Raw genomic sequence first — 21,755 nt, forward strand, 5'->3', positions numbered from 1 at the left:
TTGCTCCCCAAACACTCCCAGAGGATAAACTTTAGCGTTCTGCGACATGTAGTTTTGTTACTGCAGCTATGTCTTATCTACCAGTCATCCAGTGAAGGAAGAGTTCTATCATCCTTCAATGAAACTACAAAAGAGCTAAAAAAAATTTGAAAAAAAAAAAACAAAAAACCCCCAATCGTGAAATGTAAAGAACCCCAAGCAATCTTACTAGTACCATCGAGAAACATCTCGTCATAACACATTGTTAAAGGTGCGCGACTGTACACCGCAATGGCAGTCCACCGATATAAATGCAAAACTTTGCTAGCTATACAATTTTCTAAGGAATTGACGATATTTTTGTTAAGTTGACTTTTGGTTCTTTTTTCTTTGCTTTTTCTTTTATATCGTCAATTTGAAACTAAGTTATATATAGTTCTATTATAATTTTGATACCGTAATTGTATGCCAGTAGATAATAGTTTTTTTTATAATAAATTTTTTTTTAGTTCTTTTTGTAGATTGTAGTGATAAATCACTACATTTCCGTTTTCCATCGAGGTAAGATTATTTAATCTGACACAGATGTTTTCAGTAGAAAAAAGGAAAATATTTGACGACGAGGTCAGTTTTTAACATTATCGTATATTAGTTCCTACTAATATTTCAACTATTATGTGAATATACGAAAATATATTTAGTTTAAAAAAAACATATTCTTCCTAATGAAAATATGTTAAAAATAAGCAATATACTTAAATAAGGCACAGCTATTATTCCCTTCAAAAATTCAGAGTTACAATAAAGGAATGTTATATAAAAAGGCTGTACTAATCCATTTCGCAAAGTTTCCACCCTTTCCCTTGTGCTCAAGTTCTTTTGTTATACTTTAAGACTCCCCCAGGCTGGGTAATGATTTCCGAATAAATTCCACTTAAACCAAAAATATTTCATATTACTTTGTAAATCAATATTTTCATAACTCAATATGTTTGAGAAACTCTGTTGGTTCTTCGTTATCTGGGGTAAGATCATATTTTCTATAATAATGCTTTTATACTTATAGATTATTAAGTTGATTCGATTTCCTTCATAATTAACTCTGAGGAAATGTTTTCCTCACTGGTGAGGAGAAAAAGCACGACGTTTAACTCCGCCACCCAACACGAAAATTAGGCGGAAAGAGCGTATTTGCGTGTCTCAACTCAAATATCTTGCAGAACAAGAACACAGAATATATTACAGTACATTCTATGCTTCTTTTTTGGCAAATCAATCTGTTAATCGTTGAGGGCACGTAACCTAACGCCGCACATTGTTTGATTAAATTAGTAAAGCGATAAATAACATAATACGATTGTATTTATATGCATCAATCTATCCTCATTATAAATATGTTAACCGGGGTTATATTCGAACCCACAACCATAACGCCATACTATGGCGTTCTCGTCATTTATTTAAAATCCATTCGTCGTCATCATCTTCATCAGCATTGTTTTAATTATTAATAAAAAAATAATAATAAACCTAACAAGCACAATACCCATTATTTATCCCCTCATTGAAGAGTACTGTATTGTACAGAAATGAACTTAAAATATAAAATTAAAAAAGTCTGAACAAAAAATTATTAAAAAGCTAAAAGTACCATTGAAAAAGAAAGTTCTTTTCAATTATGTCTGATCAACTGTACTTGATATGAAACCGATTTAATGAACGAATAAGCGATGAATACCCATTCAAATGTGAATATGTGAATGAATGAATGGATGTACGTACTCGTACCGATACCATTCCTGTTCACTTTGAGGGTTGGATGCCTTTTTTGTTTTACTTCCAATGTTACCTTACATTTACCTGGAAATAATTAGATTTTACTTGTATTTACCAGTATATATAGGTCCCAATTTGGTATCGCTTATTTATTTTATGGTTTATACTTATTTTACATACATTTTTAGAACACTTTAGCTTAAAAAAATCTTTCAGTTCCGTCTTTTAAAATATACTATGATATTTTATAGCTATACGCTGTATGCTACATGGAGCTCTTCATGGTGAGATGAGGAAACCTAGATTTAAAACTCTCCGTTCCCCACTTTCAGCTTAATTTTCGATATGTTGCGCTAAAGGTAAGAAACTAAAATTATTCATTCCCCATAATGGGAATTGAATCCGCTGTGCTAGTACACCACGATGGCATCAATCTATTCTAAGAAATTCTGATATCGATATAAAAAAAATTAATAAAAATACATTTTAACATTAAATTCAAAGATTTCATTTAACAAAGGCCTTAAAATACAATATGACAATGAGATTGTGAAAAGGTCACGTGACTTTCATTAATGTCAATGCTATAATACATTACGAACTTTTTAATAAGCTTTATAGAAAATTGGAAGCACAATTTAATATAGGCTCTGCACGGAAGCCATCGTGGATCTCGACGGTCGCTCTTTTCAATATTTTTACAACTTTTATCATAATATATGAATTTATAATAAATAGTCCCCTAATTAATAATAGCCCCTCATAGTCTAACTCCACGTCCGGCTGTAAGATCTATGCCACGTGAGGGGTGGAACATCGAAGTCTGTATATCAGACGGTGACTTAATCGATGGCCAACGGAGCACTAGCAACCTTCTTAATCATGAAGAGACAATTTAAGAATTTATGTATAGGGTCGCTACCCGGGGGTGATCGCCGGGGCATGTCTGGAGCTGGCGCTGGGCATGACAGCATGCGGACCGCCAGTGGCTCTCCGTTGAACAGGCGGGCGGGAGTCGGGGAAACCGAAAATGTCACAGCCGATTCTGAGGGGAATGGGGTAGGAACGAATGAGACTTTGCCGAGAAGGGAATCTCCTGTCGAAAACTCGGCCGGTCCATCCGTGGGGACCACGATAAGTTCAACAACTGCAGGAAAACAAAAGTGGTCACAAGCTGAATTAGAAGAATTGATGTACTGTTATTATAAGGCTAGGAGTGAGGGTGGAGGATACATTAGAAAACTTGAAAATATATATAAAGAACGTAATCCAACAAACTCGAGGTTAATAAATTATGGTGGAAGGAGGAATTAAAACAACCAACTGTAAGAGAAAATAGTGTTGCGAAGTTAATGTGGGAATTACCGGTACAAACAGATGTTACAATAGTACACAATAGACCTGACCTGATATACATAGATAAAACAAACAACCATACTTACCTTATTGACATCTCAGTGCCGTCTGACTATAATATTGGAGCTAAGGAACTAGAAAAAATTAGCAAATATCATCCGCTTAAAGTTGAACTCTCCAGATTATGGAACACCACAGTCACAACTATTCCGATAATTGTAGGAGCTACGGGAGTGGTTTCAAAAAGCCTTCAGCGATACTGTGATAAATTAGATACATACATAAATATTCACATCCTTCAGAAACAGGCAGCATTACACTCCTCCACCATAATTAATAAAGTTCTTGGAGATACCGTTTTCGTAACGCAACCAGAGCAATCATCAATAGCGGACACGTAGTCATCATCCACACACACACAAATTCACATACTTCTGAAATTAAACTCACAACTGACACTAATTTAACAGTATTTTATTTAAATATATATACATATATATAATTTGATTTATTTATTTACTAACTTAACAAGGGGAAGGGGGGGGGGGGTGTTTATATTAACAAGTATATAGTGAATGCCTTTTTTCCTGAGGGTCTCGGGACGGGGCATTTATTAAAACCGACTAAATCGTGAAAAAGTTGAGAAACTAATAGGATATATGAATTTGAAAATATTTCCTTTTAAATTACTTTTAAATATATTTTTTTCAGTTTCACGCTTTATAACAGGTAAACAAAGTGAGCCTAACTACACTTTAAAAACCCACGTACACTATCATATAAAAATAAAAAATAAACATTTTTCTAGACAGTTACTGCAGCTAGTGACGTACAAGTATTAACAGTTTTTATTTCATCGAAATCGGGCCAGCAATTCCAAAGTTACAGCGCTATAAAGTTTCACAGTTTTTTTTTATTTTCCATTACATACGCACATATTTGTCTAAATTATCTATTTTAAATCGATTTATACAGTTTTCTATAATATAATCAAGAAATAGGTCCATTTATTATTCTAACAACTTAATTCATAACAAAAATTACCCCTTAAATAATGAATCTTTTTATAGACGACAAAGTCTAACAAAGCCATCCATATAACCATTTATAATTTCTAGATAAATTTCAACATGCAAGTTCCAACTTCCCGCTTTGAAAGTGACACGTTTCAAAATTTCAAAATGGTTATTTTAAAGTTGGAGATATTAAAATAAAGAGGAAATTAAATAGCTATCGCCGAAGAATTCCAATATCTGTTCCGTTAGTTCGAAATATGCGAAAGTTTCCTTCACAGAAATACCATCTAGGTAGATTTTTGAAAGCTTATATAAGTAGGTACTCCGGTCGATTGTGATTTTAAAAATGAAATCTGTTTAAAATAAAAAAAAAACAGCATGTACTAATAATATAGACAATTTGAAAAATACATGTTTGTTAGTTATAGCTTAAGATTATCGTGGCCATTGTACCACATACATTTTCTCTCTCCTTAGCTATAGTTGTGAGCCCACTCTCTCACTCCCGTAAAAGAAAAACCTGCCAACGACATCCGTCTGAATTGAGCCCAAAAGTAGATAAAGGAGTTTTTTGAACTAGGATTTCTCTGCCTACCTGCTTACTCTCCCTTTTTTAAATTCACACTGTATCTCACTTTATAGCAGACTAGCGTCCCTCTTGCGGCTTCGCCTGCTTTAACTACTGGATTATTCATATAATATATGTTTGCAAAGTACTTAAGATAATGTGAAAATTAATTAAACCCTAATGCAACCCGCATTTTCGTAGTTTCAATAAGGATTTGCCAATTGTTTTACACAGCAAGGATTTTTTAGTAGGTACCGTAATTTTAAATCTGTGCTACTAATCTTTTCAAGTACTTATTAAAATATATTTAAATGACTGTTTTTAAACGTAAGAAATTATAAACGAAAACCTACCTACTAATAACTACTATAAAAAATATGTAACCAAATATATCGCGCTGAAATAATAAATTCAACTCCAATACGTGCAAACGCATCTAGATCTTCGTTGCTATAGAGGAAGGCTTTCTTTTTTTTTTCGAGCTTGTGGTTAATGCTGAAGAGGGTATTCTGTCCCTGATAAAAGCAAGCACTACGTGGCTGCCTGTGAGGAAAATTAAATAGAATGTATCGGCCAGGAATCGAACCCGGGCCGCCCGCGTGGCAGGCGAGCATTCTACTACTGAACCACCGAAGCGTGTAAGGCAGGCGGGCGCGGCGGACGCGCTTGTATAAGCAAAATGTCGCGGGACGCATGGCGAGTGGCGAGCCGATTTTTTGATATTGTAACAACTTCTAAAGTACTTATTGAAATGAAAAAACAGTAAAAGACAGTTTTGATCTACATTAAATGGCCAACGTAACTAATATTAGTTACGTTTTCATCATATTATATTTATTCTTTCATCATATGAATAGGTATATACCTAGTCATATGATGAAAGTAAGTAATAAGTAAAACAGGACTCGATACAGCTGAGGTGTCAACGGCGTGGTGTGTTAACAAATTAAATGCGTTTTTCTCTAAAACTATTCGCATTTTCGAAATAGTGTAAAAAGCAAATTTTATCTTCGTTTAACGTAGAAAATTAATAAAGTATTTTAAAGGATAAGGATTAATACCATTATGGAAAAATTTCCCTCACAATATAAAATATATTGAAATTATTATTTTTAGACAGAAATATGATCACTACACGTTATTCTTAAAAGATACGGATATGCCGTCGGGGACTTTTTTGTAGATCTCATTAAGAGGAACAATACTCCAGTACATTTTTTTCATGTAATACTTACCATTAAAGCAGCGCATGCGCGAAAGTGTCTCAACGGGTAGGACTTTATACACATTTATCGTATTTATGTTAATTTACATAAGAATATACAAATAATAAACTATATATAAACCTTCCCTGAGAAATACTCGACCTAATGGTGAAAACCGCATAAAAATCCGTTGAGTGGTTTAGAAGAAGAAGAGTTAGAAAGTTCAGACAGACACGAAAAGCGACTTTGTTTTATAAGATATAGGAAGTCGATTTTCGTGTCTGTCTGTTGTAATAAAATCTACAAAAAAGTCCGCGACGGCATATTCGTATCTTTTAAGAATAACGTGTAGTGATAATTTTGCTGTCTAAAAATAATAATTTCAATATATTTTTTATTGTGAGGGATATTTTTCCATAATGGTATTAATCCTTATCCTTTAAAATACTTTATTAAATTTCTACGTTAAACGAAGATGAAATTTGCTTTTTACAATATTTCGAAATTGCGAATAGTTTTACAGAAAAACGCATTTAATTGTTGACACATCCCGCCGTTGACACATCAGCTGTATGTTACTCAAGTTTCACTTATCCCTTACTCTCAGCATATAAATAAGTATATTAGTTACGTTGACCATTTAATATAGATCAAAACTGTCTTTTACTGTTTTTCCTTTTAATAAGTACTTTGGAAGTTGTTACAATATCAAAAAATCCTTGCTGCGAAACGGCTCGCCACTCGCCATGCGTCCGCCGCGCCCGCCTGCCTTACATGCATCGGTGGTTCAGTGGTAGAATGCTCGCCTGCCAAGCGGGCGGCCCAGGTTCGATTCCCGGCCGATGCATTCTATTTAATTTTCCTCACAGGCAGCCACGTAGTGCTTGCTTTTCATAAGGGACAGAATACCCTCTTCAGCATTAACCACAAGCTCGAAAAAAAAACCCCGCCTGCCTTTATAGCAACGAAGATTTAGATGCGTTTGCACGTATTGGATAATTGGAGTTGCGTTGCGCGAATTGGAGTTGGAGAATGTATTATTTCAGCGCGATATATTTGGTTTCATATTTTTTGTAGTAATTATTAGTAGGTAGGTTTATGTTTATAATTTCTTGCGTTTAAAAATAGTCATTTAATTATCTAAAAATAGTCATTTAAATATATTTTAATAAGTACTTGAAAAGATTAGTAGCACAGATTTAAAATTACGGTGCCTACCTACTAAAAAATCCTTGCTGTGTAAAACAATTGGAAAATCCTTATTGAAACTACGAAAATGCGGGTTGCATTAGGGTTTAATTAATTTTCACATTATCTTAAGTGCTTTGCAAACATACATTATATGAATAATCCAGTAGTAAAAGCGGGCGAAGCCGCAAGAGGGTCGCTAGTATAAGATATAGGATAGATAGTTATGAGCAAACTCTCTCACTCCCGTGAAAGAAAAACCTACCAACGACATCCGTCTGAATTCAGCCAGAAAGCGGATAAAGGAGTTGTTTTTGAACTAGGATTTCTCTGCCTACCTGTCTACTCTCCCTTTTTTTAAATTCACGCTGTATCTCGCTTTATAGCAAATTAAGCGTAGGGTTAGGAACCTAGTGTTAAGGCACTCCGTTACCCGCTTTCTATCAACACCACGTTTTGTCTTGTGAAGAAATGAAAATAAATCAATTTTCCTGAGTAGAAATCGAACCTGCAATCGTCATGTTTACATTCAGACACTGACGCCACTGAACCATGACTGCCTCCAATTATAAGTAGGATATTTATAAAAAAGAACAAATAAAAATTAATTTCTTTACTAAAATTAAATTTCACGTCCCTTTTAATTTTTATTATAACTAAGTGACGAAAGTCCATTAAATGGTTTTAGTTTGAAGATGAATAAAAGCAAGTACTTATTTGAGACTTAAAATATTTCCAAAGAGTATAAATTCACAGAGGTATCACAAAGATCGCTTAACTTGGGGCGAAGTTTCATTGTTAGGCAAATTTATACAGTCTGCAAAAATAGTACCGCATTAAAAATGTTCGATTGTATAATAAATTGTTTGTTAAGATACATCAGAAGCGTGGTACCCAGCTAGAATATAGTGATAAGACACTATCCACGCACCGTCCAATTTTTGAGACATCGACGGATCGACGGCGCTTGTCTTATTCTCAAAGCGTGAAAATGAAAATACTTCATTCTCCTGAATGAGAATCCAACCCATAATCGTTGCGCTTACAGTCAGATGCTGTGCTGCTAAGCCACGTAGACCACAATTTTAAATTCCACCAGTAGAATATGTTTCCAGAATATAATAAAAGTGTTTTACGATTTCCCTTCCGAAATGGTTCATCGTTGAATTCCAACACCCAAGATGCAAATATGAAGAGTGGTGTAAATTTTATCACTGGATCCTATCTTCTATATATTATTATATGCATATAATACTTTTCAGTTACTGACCGACTAACAGACGCAAAAGCAGTATAGAACTTTGGAATTTGCCAACGGGGTAGTGTAGAGGAGCACCAAACAAGGATTTCTTCAAATTCCTAAGGGAAAATAACGGATTTTACGTTTTCACGCAAGCGAAATCACGGACTATAATTAGCCTACAGCGCAAATATAGCGTAAAATAAGATATATTTATTTGAAAAAATCATTATCCATTTACAAAAATAAAGAAAAATATTTACTTGCGTGATATGTCTAAGGATTACCTGAAATAGCTTTCGGAGCTTCATATAAATTTCATAGGTTTCAGTACACTGGACTGTCCGAGAAGCCGCGCTTGAATTACTGAAGAGAATGATATTTAAAAAGTCCATTTTTACTTATCTCACATAGCAATGTAGGTAAAATTAAAACTACTGTTGAAACACTTAGTTGTCACCTTTGCGCCCGAATTAAAGTCGTTTTCTGTTTTGTCGCGGAACTAAACGCTGTGAAAACAGTGAAGAGAGATTAATATACTTCACTCCTCCGAATAAGAATTGAACACCTAATAATGGCTTTTACTGTCACAAGGTATCCCATTTCACCACTATGACCTCAAAAAGCCAGGATACTAAAAATATTTAAATGCAATGGAAAGAATAAGAAAAAGATAAAGATAAATCAGCCTTAAATGCTTAATGAGACAGGCAATTTGCTTTTGGCAATACCTACAAATGTGGGATTTATCAGATGGAAGGGAGATCATGAGATTCCCAATTTTATTTGGAAACTTTTTCTTGATTAAGCGTTTAATAATACCCACTTGCATTTCCTTACAACGTAATAGGTTTAATATATTTCATTTGGTTTCTTTTTTCAGCTCCACGATTATAGCAGGTTTGGTAAAGGAAAACTAGTGTTTAGACTCTCCATTCTCTATTTTAGCTAGAATTTGAGATATTGAGTTTAGAGGCGTAATTTAACGCGCGATCCACTTTGGGAAGTCATATATATAATCGCCAATTTGATCGGGCTAGCAACTATCAAATTTACAGACAGTTTCGAGCCTTATCTCGCATGTAGCAGGGTAGGCAGGGAGAGCCAGTTAAGACACTTTCCTCGGCACCAGAGCTTCGAAATGAAATTATTAAGTACCATAACTGGCCTCAACTAATAATTAGAAGATATAATATACGCACAAATAAACCAAACCGCAATAAAACAAATTTGGCCAACTCTCCTTGCTACCGTCAATCCTCAGAAGTATAACTTAAGATCAAACACTAGTGAACTCTCGATGCCTAAACTTGACAGCCGTCCTTAAGATAATGTTTTGGCAGACATCTCTCGAGGATCATTGAGTATTTGAATAGAAAATTATTGTGGTTGTTAGTTTAGTTTATAATATTAACTGTTGTTATATCTGTCTGTTTACTTCTCTGTTGTATTAAATAACTGTTCAATATTGAAATTTATATGTAATAATAATAAATATACCAATTTTTCTTTTTATCTTGTGCTATTGTTTTATGTAATAAAGAATGAGTATTATTTAAATATTCTCCACTTCCTTTTAGAACCATCCTTCCTCACCTCAGAACTTGCCTTGCAGGCCCTAAAACCCAATCAACGCCCGAGATCTAGGAGGTTCTACCTGCCTAATATCAAACAATATTTATAAACTCAAAAAATGTCTTTATTAAAGATTTTTCAATTGTATTTTTTCTTCTTTTATAAAATTTATTAAAGAAAGAAAATCAGCTATTATAATAACAAAATATTCCTCATGCTATTACTGGTAACTATATAAGGCTCGATGCCCTTTGCGTGTCTGAACATCGAATTACGTACGGTCTCAACAAAATTGGTAATCCAGGTAATTTTAGGTGACTTCCATAGGTCATGTGGGATTGATGGGCTGTAGTAGAGACACGGAATGGTCCTGGATTCAAATTTTAATTTGAAATTATTTTAATGTCTTACGTAGAGATATAAAAGTATACCTAAATATGACATATCCTGTCAAGATAGATCCAACGATGACCGACCGATTTATCGGTTCACTAGTTTATTAGTAACAAGGGAATAAAGAGACGAACATACATAATCTCGAGATATTTCCTTTGACAAATTAAAAAAAAAAAACAACTATCTATCTAAAAATACAAGCGCATTAAAGTGAATGTAGAGGGAACCAAGTCGCACAGAATAGTTCATACAACGCTCGAATGAACATAAAGCTTATCGTAACCTTTGTAGATTTTGTTTAAGATATGTATAGCTGATTTTTACCGTTTTGGAATGAATGGGGTTTTATCTAGAACGGTTTAATCGATCGATATCTATCTATCTTAGTTTTACTACTATAAGACTGTTACCAATAGAAGGAAGAATTGAGATTTTCTTATTTTTTAGTTTTACGCTGTGTAGCCTTGATGACAATTTTTGAGTTGTAGAATGAAAATTAATATATATTATTCTTTTTTATTCTTATTATATTAAACAAATGTGTATAAAGAGGTGTTTTTTTATATAACGGCGTATGTAAGTATTATTTTTTATATATATAGCTTGCTACTTATTTTTTTATTATTACAAATAAGCGAAAAGAAAGCAGATTAGTAAGGCAAGGAACCCGTTGTTATAAAGAGAAAATATTTCATTATTTTCTATAATAAATTTAAAAATCGCTAAACTAGTTTTAGAATAATAATATTTCAATAATAGAATAGACCTTTATTTCTTAACTTTTTATTATCCACTAATATATTTAGGAGAAAAAACATATGTAATTTGCACACACAAACTTTTCAAAGCTTTTAATAATGTACGCGACCGAGAGGACATGTAAGTTCTAACTGAATTTAAAACTTTATTTGTCCACGCCACCTACATTTATAGTCTGTAGTCACAAACAGCGCAATAACTTAGCATTGTCTAGAGAATTTATAGCAAACTTGGAAAAACACTATTACTATTCATGGCATTTTTAAGTTTTTCTATTTTTTCTGTTTCACGCTGTATCCCGCATGTAGCGGGGTAGACAGAGGGAAGCCTTCTGTTAAGACTGCTCCGCTTCGCTCCCCACTTTCCGCCAGACTCTTGAGGAATTGCGTTTTGTGTGGTGGAACTAAACGCCGCCTCGACACCAGAACGAAAAATTGACAATATTAAATATTTCATTTTCTAGCAATAAGTAAAATAAAATAAAAGAATATTTTGGTTTAGTGCCAAAATTTATCTTTTTATTGACAATATTTTTCATTTTTGTATAACAGGGTGAGAAATAGAGGGAACCTGAAACGTAGTAAGACACTTCGTTCTCATTAAGACACTTGCGTTCCCTACTTTCCGCCGCACGTTACCACAGCGATTTTTTCCCTCAAAACACTTAATTATCTAATATTGTCAACATTAATAACATGCACTTTTAGTTTTACATACAAGCTACATACGTCATTAAATATTCATATATGCACAAACTAGGCACGAACTTACCTAAAGTAACTGGCACTTTGTACTGGAAATTTGAATTAATACCCGTATCAGCTGTAGTATAATTGTTAGTGTTGTTACAAATATGCTGGGGAAATGTTTTTAGTTGGTAAACTTTGAATTGTGGGTATATCACATTGAGATATTATGATGATTGTTTTAAATAAATTATTGTTTGTAGCATATCTCGGTATCTCTCTCTCTCTCTCTCTCTCTCTCCGTCTTTGAAAAAACGATTTACAGATATTCTTATAATCCGTTACCTAAATCCTGAAACGTACTAAGACCGGTTTTAATACTTACATTAACACGATTACGCCAAAAGCGGAAAACTGAGTGTCCTGACACTAAGATGTTTCTGCTTTCCCTGCTTTATCTGTATATTTACTTAATAACTAAGATTTAACAAACAATCTTTACAAATCAAAGTATTTACTAAATCTAGTTATTTAAAATTACCACCTCTCCCACCCGTATAAACGCAACGGAAATAATAAAAGTAAAAATGGTACGGAAAATAAATCCGTTATAAAGTAGTTTCATTCATAAACTTTACATTATCCGAACTCGCCTTTCCGCTCTTTGAGTTCGGCAGAATATGAACGCTGTCTGCGAGATCGCGGCAGCGGCATTTAATTCAGAAAAGTTTGTTCAATTACAGGCCAGTGTAACTGAAAATGAGCTGGTAAATAACCTTATTTTAAAGTAAACTTTTACTTTATTTTATGGTTTCATTAACCTCAATTACTTTCCGTTTATATATTTTAATTTCTATCGCAATTTTTTGTTTTGACGTTGACTTGACGATGAGCTATCCTATATTATGTATATATATAGCAGTTAAACTCTACAACCCTCTGAAAGACAGAGTTGTCATGTAACTAGAGCTAAAAAATTAATATATCAAATATTTCAAAAAATAAAAAAAATCTTTTAAAAAATATTCGATCTAAAAATTTAATAAAAAAATCATTAAATTAGCTTTTGTTATTAAAAAGGGCAAAATTGAAGATCAACAAGTTTCGAAGTGGCCTTAATAAATACGGTAACAATTAAAAAGCGCACCTCTCCTGAAGGAGCCGGGAACTAATTAAAAAAAAAACTTGTAACGAAGTCGAATTGGAACGAAGTCAATGAATTAATTTTTTTAATACTCTCGTTTTTTGTCATGGCTTTTTTTTCCTTTTAAATAACTTTTTAATTTTTTTTGGTTTTAAATTTTAACGGGATACTTTTAAAAGTTAATTGAAAGGCTATCAATTCATTATGTTTTTATAAACGAGACATATGACAAAGGGCGACGTTGGGCTCTGTTACAATATAAATGTCTAAAAGGGCTACGAATGGAGAATGGAGAACTTTAATACAATTTATCCTATACTCGTAACAGGCAAAAGAACTTGGAGAATAAAACTAGAGAGTGAAAATATTTTTCATGCAGTTAAAGTGAGAATAGGAAGAGCTTTAGTTATTTAAAGAATTCATCTGACACTTGTCTGTTCATTTATTTGTCAAATTATAGAGGAATGAGTAGAATATTATTAGAATTGGGGCCGTCGTGCCGTAGATACAAGCTTGCGACTGTAAACGCAACGGTTGTGGGTTCGAATCCCACTCGGGGGAATGAAATATAACATAAACATAAATATAACCAGGCAAAAAACGGCGTTGAGCTCCGCCACCCAACACGCAATGCCTCCAGAATTTGGCGGAAAGTAGGAAACGGAGTGTCTTAACACTGGATTCCCTCTGTCTATCCTGATGTTAGTGGGACACAGCGTACAGCTAATTTAATTTCTATGTTGGATAGTGTATTTATTGAAGAAGGCGCTGTACGATATCATGTAAATCGCTTTAAAATAACTTTTTTAAAATTTGAAACAAGGACAAAGCCACAGGAAAAAGCTAGTAGTTACATATAAGTTCTCCATGGATGGATGATATTAAAAATGGCTTAGCACTTCCCGACAAAATATCACCGACAATTTGGGTCACGAGGAAAATTCAAAAGTGTTTTAGTAAACAAATACGTCTTTCAGTGTTGGCTGTATTTTGGACTATCTATAAGAATAGATAGATAAATTGCAGTACTTACGCGGGACTAGTGTATGGCTTGGTGTTTAAATATAGTCGAAACCCAAATAAAAGAAATAAAAAGATTGTTCTATTTGTTTATTGTATTTCTATTTAGAGGTTATGTTTGTTAAGTTCTTTGTGCGTCTTGCGTACACTTAATCGTTTGAACTTCGTTGTTCGTGGGTTCGATTTTCTCTGGCCTCCATTGAAGCCTAAACATAAGAATAAAGCATTATACTCTTCACAGACACCATTAACATGAAATAATGAAAGACGGAGTTCCTTAACACTAGGTTGTGTTTAACTATCCTGTTACATTCTATATACGAGAAGCTAAAAGAATATTTTTTTAAAAATAAATGGACTTAGCTGGCTCTTCTGATTTCTTTTCTTAATAAATTATTATAAAACTTATTTAGCCATATTGTGGACTTTGATAGAGCGATTCTAATTAAGTTTATTATTGTTTATACTGAATGCAATATAAGACTGATATAATAGATTTCGCAATTACTTAAATAAACAAATTAATTTAAAAAATATATAAAATGATAGTGTTATAAAATACTGAACGTTATGAAATACTGTAATAATAGAACGAAGGATATCTTTGAAATGAGCTATTTTAGACTTAATGGCTTGAATGGCTATTACAAGAGCATCGTCCGACCGGTTCTTTTATACGGCAGCGAATGTTGGCCAGCACTATCTCGGCACACTCAGGAGCTTCACGTCACGGAAATGAAGATGCTGAGGTGGATGTGCGGCGTAACGCGGTCTGACCGCATACGCAACACATTCATTCGAGGTAGTCTTGGGGTCCGTGACGTAGCGGATAAGCTCCAAGAGCGTCGCTTGAGATGGTTTGGCGACGTTACGCGCCGGCCTAAGAACTATGTCGGACGCAAGTGCCTTGCTATACAAGTTCCTGGGGCGCGACCTCCCGGACGCCCAAGGAAGCGCTGGTTGGATGTCGTGATGCAGGACATGAGAGCCAATGGTCTAACCACCGAGGACGCAAAAGATCGTGCAAAGTGGAGTAGGTTAAGTAGGAAGGCAGACCCCGGTAATAGCCGGGATTAATGCCAGGAAGAAGAAGGCTTGAATGGCTATTATATTAGCTAATTTCATACATAATTAAAATAAATGGTAAAATTGTGTTTTTGCTTTACGCTGTGTCCTGCACTAGGATAGGCAGAGGGAACCTGGGAACCTAATGCTAAGACACTCCATTGCCACTAAGACACTTCCATCCTCCACTTTCCACCGCAGGTCTGCCGAATATTGACAGAATATGTCTCTATAATTGCCTCGTTACCAAAGCGAGGAAAATGTAATAATATTTGACTTCCTCGAGTCTAAATCGAACTCACAACCGTCCCGTTAAAAGGCCTCAAAACCTCAAATTGTATATAATATAAAAATAGATATCATACAAAAGAAAGCTGAAGAAAAAAATTGTGCAGTACTTTAGATTTTCATATTCTTTCTTAGATGATTGTACTTTAACAATAACAGCGATCGATTGACCGCCCAGGTGATTAATTTGCCTTTGTACTCTTTGTACGCTTACAGAGTGAGAGTCTTCGGTGTTGTATTGACTTGTGACTTTGGGTCTTTCTTTTGTACGACTAACGAGGTAGGGCAGAGAATATCATATCAAATTTTCAAACTGAAATTCTCTCATGTTAGACTTTTCATGTAGAGAATTTTCGTGGATGAAATTCAGTTTGATGTAGGTACGTATGTATAATAAATTAATGTAGAAAGTATAACACTTTTTTTTATGGAAAAAGGACAAGGCAAACGAGCGTTCAGGTCAACTGATGGTGATCACCGCCGCCCACGACCCCGTGCAACCCCAGAGAGTGGGGACACCAGTGGAGATAGACTATTAGGAAAACGGGATTGGAACCTGCATCTTTTGGGAACCATACGAGACATACGTTTTATGTGCTTGCGAACTAAAAAAATTAAATTAAATAATATATTTTTAAATATAAATACTTTACATAGGTTCATATACCTATTTCATAAGTAGGTAGATAGGTAGGTATTGGAGGCTTGGAGGCAAGCTAAAAGTGCGTAACTATGAACGGGACTGGTTCAATGTCCACTCGTGGAAACATATATTTAAATTTATATTTTGGTGTCGAGTCAAGCGCGGCGTTAAGCTCAGTCATTCAACACTCAATAGCTCCAAAGTTCAGTGGATAATTTGAAATGGGCTGTTTTAACACTAGGTTCCCTCTTCCTACCTTGCTGTGAGCTGGATACAGTTGCTGTTAACAATAATAATAACAGTAATCTTATATCTTGCAATTAGATAAACAAAACTTCAAAGTAATAAAAGCATAAATATTGTATCGTAAATTATATTAACTTATCAAAAACGTCACTTGGCTCGTGTTTTGAAATATTATGAAAGTTATGAAGGAAAGTTCAAAAATTAAGATTATAAATTCAGCCGCGGCGTGGTAATGGGCGCAGCCCTCAATCAATGGCATCTGTTGAACATTACGCCTAAATTGTTATTTGCGATTGCGAAATGTAAACAGAAAATATTTCTAACGGTTCCAGAAATTATAAAGTTTTAATTGAATATTAGCCAGCTGAGCGGTGGTGCTAAGTTGCCTCCTTGGGGTACTCCTTTAACTTAATCTTAATAAAAATTAATTTAGCTGCACGCTGTATTCCGCACACAGTAGGGAAGGCAGAGTATCTTAACTCTAGGTTCCCATGTTCCCTCTCTGCTATGAGCGTCACAGTGTGAAGCTAAAAATAGAATTATAATATTGACAGATGTCATTACACGTAGATGTCATTACATTATTACGTAGACAGATAAATAATAACAATATTTATTAAGATTTTCTTTTTATGTTAAAAACATCAATTTTAGAACTTATAAAACATAAATTATGTTTTGATTGAATTAAAAACTATGAACCCATTACGGCCTAGCTTTTACACCATCCGTCACCGCAAACCTGCGGTCGCTGGTAGAAGCGTTTTGTACGCCATGATATCAGGTTAGACCGCCAAGACCGCTGCAATTAGAAGTAAAAATAGCACTGAATTAAAGTGAAAATTTCCAATCCATTGATGGCTCTATACAAACTTATATGTATTCAATGTACTTAAGATACAAAATAAAGGTGGTAGAATATAATTCCTGTATAACTTTAGCTTAGTGGTAAGACACTTAGTTCCCCACTCTCCGTCGAGTTCTTAATGCAATGAGAATTCTTAATGCAATCAGATAGAGAAATCAAAATATCATATATTTCATTCAGTTAAGTGGAAATCGAACCCAAAACCATAAACAGTCTAGCGCTTGTGCTCCTGCGCTACAACAGCTTCAAATATAAAACATGGTAATTTAGATTTATAACCACCTATTTCTTTTTATATTATAAGACCTGGAAGTTTCTATAAAGTTATAGTTTTTATAATTATTCTCACATTTTATGGTGTTGCCACTTAAATATTCTTTTAAATGTGACTTGAACTTACAACCATAGTGTTTTATAATATTAAGTACGAAAAAGAATAACATAATATTAATAAATATTCGATATATATATATATATTTAAAGACTTATTTACCTAGCTAATAACTAAATCGGTATAGGTACCTAGCTAATAATAAAACGTTACAAATTGCCAACACTTATTGAATTCCTATAACGTAAGACCAAGGGCGTCGAAACAAGATGTTTTTATTGCGTTTCACTCGAGAACTATTAATCACAGAGACATTGACCTATCTCTTATCTGCGACCCTCGCGTCACGACCGCGCCCACTTACGTAGAATCCAAGATTCCTGGATAAAAATAACATTGTTTTCCACTGGATTCGAGAAGCTATATATAAAATGTAAATGTATCTAAGGCTTCTTATTTTAGAATGCTGTAAACTTATGGACAATATTGATAAAAAATTTTGTGTAAAAAGTAGGATATGTCTAAATGGTAGCAGAGTGTCTTAACACTAGATTCCCAGTTTAATCTGACTACACTGCTAGGTGCGGGAAGCTAAAGAAATATAAACATATAGTATAGCTAACTACTATATAACAATTATTCATAATTTTATCTTTAATGAGGGTGTGATAAAGGTCTTTAGATAAGCATAATTAACAAAAGCTTTAAATAGAATTACATATAAGTATGTAATATAATTGTAATATGATATTTTCAATGTCAAAAATTGAATGACAGACAACGCACAGACGAAACTTTAGAAAACTGTTTTTTCGCATGTACCCTACATTCCAAATTTCTATTTAGGGAATGTAAAAGACCACTAACATAGGATTTTTAAATATTCCTACGAGAGCGGGAGTTAATTGTGTTTTATAGTTTACGCAAATGAAATTTAGAGCGGCAAGTAGCACAAAATATAATTAAATATTAGATATTCATATTATTGAAATGCAAAGTACTCTAATGTTTTCATTATACTTTATAACCTAAATTATTCTTATCATAGAATGTTGTAATTTATATACATTATTGCCACAAATAAAGCAGACAAAAAAATTAAATAACAATATAGTTTTTAACAATGAATATTATTATACCTACTTTTTTAAATAAATAATTTGTCTAAAGTTACTTCATGTATAGCGACTAAATTTATTGTTCTCTAAAAACAATTTATATTTTTAGCATAATTAGATAAGCCGTTTTATTTTAATGACGGAAAAATAAATTAATGTTACAAAGTTTACGTTTCATAAAATAAATATTTTGTTTGTCGTTCACTTCTTTTAATAGGTACAGATAGTAATATCCGTATGGAATTTTTCGATGATACTATTTCATCATCCTGACGACTAATATTTAATAGCATGTATAGACTATAGATATTAAGGCCGTCTTGGCGCAGTGACATAAGCGTGTGACTGTAAACGCGACGGTTTCAGGTTTGATTCCCGATGAAATATTTAATTCTGGTAACGAAGCAAAGATCCGATTTCCGATTGAGGAGGGGCGCTGCTGTGCCACGGTTAACATCAGCTCTGTGAATAATTTTGGTTATTTATTTAATTACTGTAAAAATTGCAATAAATAGTGTTGGAATATATCCATGGACTATAAAAGAACTTGAAAAGTGTAAAGTGTCGGCGATTAAGAACAAATAAGTGCAAAAACAGTGAAAAAAGTACCGGTGACAGTGTTAACGGTCGAAAGACGGTTGTGTTTGTCATAGCTTAGACAATAAAAATTTATGGTGAAGTGAACGCAGTTCTTGGACAGATTTATTGTTCCATTTTGCCTATATCCTCTACAAATTGTAAGGACGATTAATCTAGGAGTTTATTAAAAAAGAAAAAAAAAAGCAAGTCATTTCGATAGGGAACTGCGACACGACCGTAAGACTCCATCTAGCGGATAACAGGCGTAAATACATAGATGTGTTAAAGAAAATCAAACAGTGCCTCTTCCACTGACCACGAGAGGGCAGGACTTATATATATCAATAAATATTAAAGTTATCTGCTAAAAGACGACAACAGAGGCCACTACCTGTATTAACACAAAACAATAACACTTTAGAATCATGGAAGAAATCTTAAACGCTCTTAAAAAAATTACAATAGAATTGAACGATCAAAAACAAGAAATCAGAGAAACGGGAAGAATTATTACTGAACAAGTAACTCTCAGTATGACTAGAATATTTGAAGAGAAATTTTCATTAATAGAAAAACACTACGAAAATCTGGAAGTTAGAATGGAAAATCAAGAAAATAAGATTCAAGCCTTAGAAAGACAGACAAGAAAAAATAATGTGGTTATTTTCGGTATAGAAAACAACGAAGAAACATACGAGAGCCTAGAAAGAAACGTAATCAACTGGTTGGAGCAATATCTCTCTGTAAAACTAAATTATGCCGACATTCAAGAAGTCAAAAAAATAGGAAAGAAAGATGAAAGAACACGACCAATAGTAGTTACTCTCTTAACTCTAGGAACAAAAATAAAAATAATGAAACAAAAGAGGGAGTTAAAAGGTACGCATTATTACATCAAAGAAGATTATCCAAAACAGATACTGGAGAAAAGAAGAGAACTACAACAACAACTACAATTAGAAAGAGATAAAGGAAACATAGCTGTAATCAAATATGATCGACTTATTGTATGGAAAAATAATTCTAAGCGCAAACTACCTACATCACCTGAAAATGCTACTATAACCAATATAGAGGAAAACATACAAATAAATAAAAAGAACAAAATACAACAAAAGGAGGTACCAGCTAAACCATCAAACAGTCTTTCAGAAGGAGTTATAAAACAAGGAAAATTAAATTTTGTAATGAATCCTACAAATAAGAATAATAATAAAACAAACAAGCATAGCAATCAAGCACCTCCTCCATAGTCAAACTAATAAGAAAAGAAGAAATAAAAAAAAAAAAAAAAAAAAAACAAAATTAAAACAAAAGATCTTCCAATTCGGCTGGTCACCGCGGAAGAGTACGACCAAAACCCTCCAAAGGATCAAAAGCTATGAAAAGAAAACAGAATAATAAAAATAAAAAGACTTTGATCATTATATATTAGATTATTATATAAGACTTACATTAGATACAGCAACATAATAATGTTACCAATTGAAAGCAAACGGCACTGCATGGAAAAAAAGTGTATACCTTTGGAGGAGGCCTATACCCAGTCTGGGGACCTTGCCTGATATTATACTACTAAATTAGTTATATTTAATAAATAATTTAGAAAAATTTAAATAACAAAATAAAATATTTTGTAAATAAAATTAGAATAAAAGTTAACTAAAAAGAACTAAAAATTTAGTAAATAACAGTAACAAGTAATTAGTGTAGTAGAGTGTATATTATAAAGTAATTAGTAAAAGAAACAAGTAATCAACGCTAATGTAAAATTAGAATATGTAAAAATATAATATATATATCTCCTTATAACATATACTTAAATATTATTAGTAATATTGTAGATAAAATAAATAATAGTATAGTGTAGAAAAAATAAATAAATTAGAAAGTAAACTATATTAAATTAGCATTAAGTTTGTAACTGTGGCAACGGTAAATAAAAGGCTTTATTATTATTATTATTATTAACGAAGCAAAGATCCGCCATACAACACCCAATGTCTCAAGAATTTGGGGGAAAAGGGGAAGCAGAAATGGAAGTTGGCGGAAAGCAGAACAGAGGGTCTTAATATTATGTTTTTAACCGACTTCTGTAAGAAAAGGAGGTTATCAATTCGACTGTATTTTTTATTTTTTTTTTATTTTTTTTTTATTTTTTTTTTTTTATGTTTGTTACCTCATAACTTTTGACTGGGTGAACCGATTTTGAAAATTTTTTTTTTGTTTGAAAGGTGAAGCTTCCCGAATGGTCCCATTTTTTTTTGGTCCATGTCGGACAATGGTATCTATGAGAAAATCACATAAGTCTTAAATTGGCATTAGGTATGTGCGCGACAAATAGACGAATAACTCAATGTCGCGCCAACCGATTTTGATGAATCTTTTTTTATTTGAAAGGATACACTTCAAGGATAATTTGGTGAAAGTTTGGTTAGGTTCCGATTATGGAATCCGGTGAAAATTGAGAAAGTTTGTTTTTTCTTGGTAAAAAAATGATTATACTGTTATAGTTACAAGCAATATATATAGTCTTGGGGTCCGTGACGTAGCGGATAAGCTCCAAGAGCGCCGCCTGAGATGGTTTGGCCACGTTACGCGCCGGCCTAAGAACTATGTCGGATGCAAGTGCCTTGCTATATCAGTTCCTGGAGTGAGACCTCCTGGACGCCCAAGGAAGCGCTGGCTGGATGTCGTGATGCAGGACAT

At 33.4% G+C, this 21,755-nt stretch overlaps 1 protein-coding gene across 1 annotated transcript; it reads left to right on the top strand.

Annotated features, from left to right (window-relative positions):
• The first annotated feature begins 19,471 nt into the window (after window positions 1-19,471).
• Window positions 19,472-20,299, top strand: LOC146539409 (uncharacterized). Its single transcript, XM_085185172.1, has one exon. The coding sequence runs from the start codon at window positions 19,472-19,474 to the stop codon at window positions 20,297-20,299; it is 828 nt and encodes a 275-aa protein (XP_085041298.1).
• The last annotated feature ends 1,456 nt before the right edge of the window (window positions 20,300-21,755 follow it).

This window comes from Heliconius melpomene, chromosome 4 (genome assembly GCF_056956725.1).
Source record: "Heliconius melpomene rosina isolate 202511_hmr_F chromosome 4, ASM5695672v1, whole genome shotgun sequence".
NCBI classification, from domain to species: domain Eukaryota; kingdom Metazoa; phylum Arthropoda; class Insecta; order Lepidoptera; family Nymphalidae; genus Heliconius; species Heliconius melpomene.